At 38.3% G+C, this 8,379-nt stretch overlaps 1 protein-coding gene across 8 annotated transcripts in view; it reads right to left on the bottom strand.

Annotated features, from left to right (window-relative positions):
- The window catches only part of ZC3H12C (zinc finger CCCH-type containing 12C), an 81,582-nt gene that overhangs the window by 34,595 nt on the left and 38,608 nt on the right, over positions 1–8,379 (bottom strand). For 6 of the 8 annotated variants that reach the window (XM_084842759.1, XM_084842756.1, XM_084842755.1 and 3 more), the window contains one exon: positions 307–1,070. In XM_084842759.1, the coding sequence (XP_084698885.1) occupies positions 307–998 (692 nt within the window). In that variant the 5' untranslated portion in view covers positions 999–1,070. Of the gene's footprint in view, positions 1–306; positions 1,071–4,987; positions 5,070–7,111; positions 7,250–8,379 lie in introns of those variants that run through there. The other 2 variants (XM_084842762.1, XM_084842758.1) reach the window with 2 other exon arrangements.

Here is an 8,379-nt window from a genome sequence, read left to right as displayed (position 1 = left end):
TCAGACTTTTTGATACTGCTATGCTAGTAAGCTGACTAGGCATTCAAGAACCTCAATACTTTTATTCTTGGAATGCTTAGCTCTTTTAACAACTTCTACTGTATTACAACTTTTGGAGGTATTGAAGTATGGTGTGATTTGCTTACTATTCTGTTTGTTTGATTTGTTGGGTGAACTCCATTTTGAATGGATCATACTACAATTATATGCATGAGTAACAGAAGAGTAATCATAGATAAAACCTATGCTCTAACTGGTTACAATTTAAATCTATTATACAAGGAATATCATTCTACTGCAACATACCTCATTGCCACATTGCTGCCATCAATAACTATGGGTCTCAGATTATCACCATCCACTGGCACATCCTCCTGAAGGGGAGAGTCAGACCTCTGAGACTCAACAGAAGATGCTTCTCGCATTATGCTGGTGTTAATGTTACTTACACTCTGATCTGTCTCAGTTTTATTTCCAAGTTTGACAAGTTCTCCCAATATATCATTGATTAAAGCATCAGTACCAAGCTTAGTCAGGACAAGTTGAACCTGTTCTTCAGAGTAACCTAACTTAAGTGCAAACTCCAGTTTGGTTTGATATTCTTTCACCACGTCAGGAGGTTTCTTAATTTCTTTAGACACTATCTGAGCTTCCTCTAGCTTAAGGTCTTGCAAGATTTCATTGCGCTTTAATATATGCGGTTCTAAGCAAGGAGACCTGCACAGTTGTCTATGAGTCTTAGGCAAGAAGCATGATTCTGTTCCAGTTGTGGTTGGTCGTTCTGATTCATTATCAGAATTTGTGCTCTCCTCTGAATCATAACTGGAACTTCCAGTTTCTTCAGAAGTCTCCTTGTTAGCATCCTCCTTCCTAGAGTTAATTTTATCCATTGTTGGTTTCTCTACCATTGACCAAGGTGCAACTGCACTTATTTGAGTCTCTGCGGTGTTCTCATAGAGGTGGCCTAGGTCATGCCCCAAGTGATCTTTCAAGCCCATGAATCTGCTGCATGTACTTGACTCCACTTTGTTGGTTTTCCTGTATTCCTGAATATAAAGTATCCTGTGTTCCTAAAGAAGAAATAATAAGGTTAGAACTAGTTAGAGATGTTAAATCTGGAACTTTTCTTGCAATTTTCTTAAGATTTAGTTTATTTCCCTTCCTAATGTTAGATGCAAACCACTATCTTAATCAGCTAACAGTAAAATCTGTCTAGGACTCAGCTGTGTGAAAGGTCCAATGTATGCTTGCATTACAGATGAATATGCATTTATCGAGCTTCTGAAACAAGTTTTGCCAAACTAATGCTTGCCTCTGACCCTTGAATAGGCTTTCAACCAGATGCCAAGTCCCCAATCCATTAATGCCTTTTAGTATTTCAACAATGAGGCAGCTTACCTAATAGCGATTTACTTAAGTACTTCAAATCACCAGGACTCATAATACAAACTCACTGAGAATATAGCATAAGAGAAAAAACTAAAATTTACTAAAAGCATACACTGTTACACTGCAGCAGAAATGTCTGAATACCTATTTACAATTAAATATGAATTTTCAATGCTGTTCTGAATCAATATCAAGTCCTGATACATCTTTAACGGCCATCATAAAATTGTAAATACATGATGCTCAATTGGCATGTTTATAAGTTGTTCAAATATTTTATAAATCGTGACAGGCCACACTCCTCTCAGATACAAAAAGCTGTGAGCTTTTTCATTTTTGCAATGTCTACCACATTCTAAGCATTCTGACATAGTTGTAACTTCAGCCAACTTACACTGCCCAGCTAAGTCTCTCTCAGTTGCAAAATCAGATTGACCTTCAATGACCTTTTAGTTTCCACACAATCTTTGCATTCTCCCCCCACCCCCCGCCCAATCAATCTGTAGAATCTAGACCACAGTGCTCTAAAAGCAGGAAAGAACAAGGGCATAGTACCAAGAGCAGGAAAGAACAAGGGCACAGTACCAAGAATGCCTTCTGTTCACATAGTTCCAGATGTCACAAGCCACAAAGCAAGGAAACAAGCCACATGTTACACAGAACAATTTTTAAAAGCCTTTCAATGATTTATAGTCCTCCATTCTGGTTTTGTTCTTGGAATTCTAATATAAGCCAGTGTAAGTGTAGTTGCAAGAGTGTTGGACTGGGAGCCGGGAGATCCGGGTTCTAGTCCCCACTCAGCCATGGAAGCTCACTGGCTGACTTTGGGCCAGTCACAGACCCTCAGGTAGGTTGTGAGGATAACATGGAGAGGAGGAGAATAATGTAAGCTGCCTTGGGTTCCTTGCAAGAGGAAAAAAGGCGGGATATAAATGAAAGAAAGAAAGAAATGAATGAATGCCACTTCCAGAAAAATAATATTGTCTTCCATTCTTAAATGTTGACTGTAAGACCTCAAGTGGCACAAAAATTACCAAGCATTGCCAGCAAGTTAATTTGCGAATAAAATTAACTCAGTGGTTGTAAATGCTGCAGCCCTCCAACTGCTGTTGTGCAATCATTAATTTCAGGGGGTGGTTCACATAAGGCTTCAACCATGTACACACAAAACGAGGGAACAGGACTGAGCCCACCCAGACACTGGGAAGCCATCTCACCAACAGGCCCTTCTGATAATGCAAACATAATGACCATTGTGTGGATAAAGTCTATGTACACTGGATGCTTTTAAAAAGCCACCCACCCACCCTAAAAGTATAAAGCCATTTAGGGCACAATCCTATGCATGTTTAGAGAGAGAGAGAAAGTCCTACAACTTCCAGCGTTCCCCAGCCAGCCATGCTAGTTGGGGAATGCTGGGAACTATAGGACTTTTTTTTGCCTAAACATGTATAGGATTGCACCCTTATGCGGCTAAACATCTACATAAACAAAAGAAAAAGTTAAAGCCATTTGCTCCCAATTCAGAAATGGCAATCAGCACAAAGAAAGAAGCTCTGGCTTGATGACTACTCTTCTGGATGAGATCCTATATGTATAAAAGGATGCTTTGTGTGGGGTGGGGAGGGGAGAGGAGAGGAGGGGATCCCTTTATCCAGTACTACAGGATGGTTGGTGACAATACCGATTACTGGGAACAGGCAGGGGAGAGAAAGAATTATTCCAGGCATGCTCTTTCCTCAACAGGACTTTTGCACAGAAGATCCATACACACAAGTGACTATGAATTAGGGCCAATAAATACAAAATAAATACAGTTTCTTTTCAGAACAGAAAGTTAGGAAATTGTCTAAAATGGGTTCAAAATGATTCACATAAAGCTTTTAGATGCATAGTTCATCCTGTTCTGAAGACTGAGGATGGGCAGCACTATTTCAAATTCACTATACACCTCTGCCCCCAAAGGACTCAAAATCTATGTGTTGGAGCCAGACTTAGTCATACTTAGAGCAGACCCATTAAAATCAATGGGACTTAGTCATGACTAATTTAGGTCCCACTGATTTAAATGGGTCTACTCTAAGAATGGGCATGTCTGGATCCAATCCTATGTGTGTATGGGAGGGGGGGAGGGGGAGTCCAAACAAATAATTGAAATAATGTAAGTACAGGGGGAATTTATTTGACTGGTTTGTTATTGGATATGTGATAAATGTAATAAATAAATTCATACATACATAAATGTTAAAATGAACAAGATGCCTATTTCATTCCAATTTAGTAATTCTTATCCCTAATATTTCTTTGTCTCCTCTGTTCTCATACTTCTCCATACCTGCCCTTTTGCCAGTTTTTTAAAAAGTAGTTTTCAAACTTGTATTATGTTAGACAACCACCACCTTTCCTATTCTGTACCTTATAGTTTGTAGCATGGAACAAGAAAAGCCATTTTACTGTCTAATCTCTTTTTTGTCTCTTACAAAAATAACTATCCTTTCATTTTCATGGATGTCTCAATTTCATTTAAAGGATGTACAACTTTAATAAGACCTGTTAAGATTATCTCAATGTTAACAAAAAGACCCAACAGACTTGACTTTATAAAAATGGCTATCTTCAGGTTCATTCAAACAATGCTGCAGTCCAAATACATGGTGAATTCAGGAAGTAAAGCTGAACAACATGGTGATTTACTGCTGCAATTCACTCATAGCCCATTGCCACTAACAAATCACAACAGTATCCTAATAAAAGAATACAGTTCAAAACCCACACTTTGGTGGCCTTCATAAAACTACCACCAAAAAGTATCTTAAACAAGAAAAACCTATGGAAAGCTATGTTGCTAGGCAACCAGCCTTTCGTTGCTAGGATGCACTCCTTTAACAAGCTATCATGAATAGCTTGCAGAGTGCAAGAATAATTTGGTACGAACAAAGCCTATGAAAAAAGACGGGGACTTAAGTGTGTCTGGTATACCCTTGGAGAACAATGCAGCTGCCAAACCAATCTGGAAGCTCCGACATCATTGTTCCACAAACCCTGCAATCTGCTCTAACTTGAGGAAGTATATTTAATGGGTAACACTTTTAACTAGACTGGAAAGTTTAGGTTGGCTCAAGTATTGTTTTAGGAATATACTGAGAGAATGGGCCACTCACCAATCCACGCACTGCAAAATGCTGCCCTGGCACTGAAAAATCACTACCTGGAAACTACTACCATTGATTTCAGTTGTATTTACCTCCATGTAACACATTTCTGATTGGGATGTAAGTGTAGTATGTAGAGCAGAAGTAAGAAAGATCTGACTAGAAAAGGAAGCATTAGAAATAACGTTTTGCTAGAGAGATTTAATGTACAGCAACCTTATAAGAGAAAGTGTGAATCGACATTAACTATTCAATTAAAAAAAATGGCATGTACAAATTACCCAATGTGTACAAGTCATAGAGCACCAACCAGTTGTTATAAAAAGATTTATAATTAGAGTTGCACACATGTATATTTAATACAGCACAGTCTCATACTAGTAATACATTTGACATCAGAACCATCTTGCACAAAAAGCTTAAGTTCTGATCATGGGCACACTTACCTGGAAATAAATCCAACTAATTACAATGGAATTTATTTAAAAGTATACTTAGGAACAGTCACTGATAATGTTCAGAAAATATCTAGAAGAAGTGACATATATTTATAGTTATCAAGTGAGAAAAACATAACCACTTATTTTATTAAAGTGCGAAGAGCTTTAGTGCAATACAATCCTATGCACATTTGCTCAGTTCCACTGAGTTCAATGGGATTTACTAGGGAGTGAAGATATCTGTTAGAGTCCACTAGAACATGACACCACTATAACATTTCCACCAACACATCTGTAGTTCTACATCTATATATTTTATCTCTTCATGAACTGTGGCAGAGTGATTTATACAAGACGTTTGCAGTTAACAGTTCCATAAGATGTCAGGTTTTGGAAATAACATCCAATGCACAATATGGTATTAATAATCTATGCCACATAAACCTCTAAGGACACAACCCTATGCATATTTATATGAAAAGAAGTCCTAAAATTTCCAGCATTCCCCAGCCAGCCATGCCAGCTGGGGAATGCTGGGGGTTGTAGGGCTTTTTTCCGTCTAAACACGCATAGGATTGTGCCTCCAATAACAAATAAATGTAGTCGTATCAGTTGCTTATATAGTCAAAGGAAAACACTAGGCCCTCATCCTTAGGCATGAACTGAGAGGCCTTACAGAAATCCTGACATGAATTTACACTGATGAAAACTAAAAGGTTGACTTAACATTTTAGTCCAATTGCCCAGTTATCAACTTTTATTTAAATTTTTGTCTCTTGAGCCAGGAAAGTCATTTTAGAATGTACTTGTTAGCATTTAAAAATGACAAGTAAGTCTATGGAACTATGTGTCAGAACTGCCTGGCCTGTCTCGTCTAGTGCTATCTAGACATACTAGTTATCCATCCCACTATATCATCAACATTAAGAATGTCATTAATATATTTTAAATGAGATGCTTTGCTGGGCGACCAAGAGATCACACAAACTTTAAATACGTGTGATTAAAATTGGAATATGTGGCAAGTGTTATAAATGGCCAAGACATTGTAACAATGCAAATCAAAATAATGAATATGTAATAAATATCTATTGTAGGACTTTTTTTGTGTTTAATTACCATTGTAGTTCAGAGAGTGATGCAGACAACAGCCCTCAGTCTAACAAAGGAAAGATGTCCCGTTGAACAGATTGGTTAATGCTCTGGGGCAACAGATGTCTACTGGAACTGCAGGAGACCAGCAACTGGTGGCCTGCCCATCTTCTGAAAACTTTCAATAGACTTATGCATATGTTCACACAATAGGGCATGTGGTAGAAATGCAAACCTCTTTTTAACCCTTTCATGTGGCCCCTTTCCCTCCCAACTAATACAGGAAGATCTCTCTCCCACCTCTCTAAAGGAACTCTGGTATTGAATCAAAGAATAAAGTGTTAAATGTCTCTCAGCCTAATGCCCAACCTCAAAATATAAATAGTAAATCAAAATAATTCAACATACACACACACACTACACACACACACATATATACACACATACATATATATATATATCCTACATATGCACACTACAAACACACACGTGTACACTCACATGCACACACATACACTCACACACACACACATATACAGGTTTGAGACCACTGATGTCAATGGCAAAAATCCTTTGATTTTAATGGAGCTGGACTGAAACCTGACTACAATGCACATTACGAAGTCACGTGAAGCTTAATTCATTCCTTAAATACAGATAACTTAAGTTCTTCCCAGCCTTATAGCTGCTCATTTTATCAAACAAAAGTAAAATTTCCCTAGGTCTGTTAATTGCTGAATGTTAGCTTGTCAAATATATATCCAGTTCTAATGAAAAATTCTCATTGACCATTATCCACTTCCAAGCTTCTGGCAATGTATCACTCCTGGCTCTCTTATATTTCTTCACTGAATGTATGAAATTTAAATAACACATTAAAAAATTCTATGATGGGGGAGGGAGATTGCAGTTTTTACAGTTCTTTTTAAACCCTTGGCATATATTATGTTCCTTTTATTTGGGATGCAGAACAACAAACTGGTAGGTCAGAAAAGTAAAAATGGTTAATCTCTGGCAAAGACAAGTCCAAATACTTACGTTAACTGGGAAGTATACAGATATTGGTTTTTTGCAGCAGTTCCAGAAGCAACTCCTTAAAACGATTTCAGCTGCAAACTTCCAGGCAGGCAAGCAGAACAATGAATGGTTGACCAGATGGAATAGCAATGTCTTTGCTTAACCTATTACTGAGCAGAACAACAACCAATCACAAGCCAGAAAAGGCTCACAATTAGTTGGCCAGGCAGATGCAAGGCAACCTTCCCACCCTGCGTCAGGTTTGTAGGTTTCTAAGAGAAGCAAGTTGATGTCATTCTCAGGGTCTGCCCGGGGCAGCGTGTGTATTAACGAGGGGTGTGCAGCAACAATAGGCCATACAAAAGAGACTAGCAGGCAGCTGCTGTATGAGAGCCAGAGTCATTAGGGAGCAGGCTGCCAACAAGAAACACCTGGCCTGGGCAGACTTCAGCTTTTCCTCTTTGTTTCTAATTCATGAAACAAAGAAAGGGAATTATTTTTAAGTAGTAAAAGTTGCAAGGTTCTACTAGAAGAACTCAAAACAAAAAACACAGCTAATTCTGTCACAAAGAACATTTCACTTCTATTGGGGGAGAAAATGCAACAATAGAGGAACAGTGGCATAATTATACCTGTATTCTTCTCCAGCTTCAAAAAGTAAAACCAAATTGAGGCAGTGAGAACAGTGTTGAGAGGAATCCACATTACATGCCAAATTACTTACAAAAGTATTGTATTTCTTGAAGCATTTGTTTGAGTACTTTCTTAAAAACCTACAAACCTTCTGTTCATACACTGCAGTGTGCATTAGACTATATGCATTTGAGTAGCAATGGAACCAGGAAGTGACAGATGACAACTGGAAGGACAATGCCACTTTTAGAATCCCTTTGTTGGGAAATGTCTAATAGCATGTGGAAACAAACTAAGAAACATGGGGGGGGGGAGAGAGAGAGCTGATAATACTTGCTTAAATCCGATGCTGTAAAGAACAATATTGTTTAGGAACCTGGAATGTCAGATCAATGAATCAAGGTAAGCTGGAGGTGGTCAAACATGAGATGGCAAGATTGAACATCGACATCTTGGGAATCAGCGAACTAAAATGGACAGGCATGGGCGAATTTAATTCAGGTGACTATCATATCTACTATTGTGGGCAAGAATCCCTTAGAAGAAATGGAGTAGCACTCATAGTCAACAAAAGGGTGGGAAAAGCAGTACTGGGGTACAATCTTAAAAATGATAGAATGATCTCAGTACGAATCCAAGGCAAACCATTCAACATC

This window comes from Heloderma suspectum, chromosome 3, assembly GCF_057233095.1.
Source record: "Heloderma suspectum isolate Gila_16-S chromosome 3, 16-S_ref, whole genome shotgun sequence".
Taxonomy (NCBI): Eukaryota; Metazoa; Chordata; class Lepidosauria; order Squamata; family Helodermatidae; genus Heloderma; species Heloderma suspectum.
The sequence above is the reverse complement of the archived record's forward strand: the minus strand, read 5'-3'. Positions and strand labels throughout refer to the sequence as shown.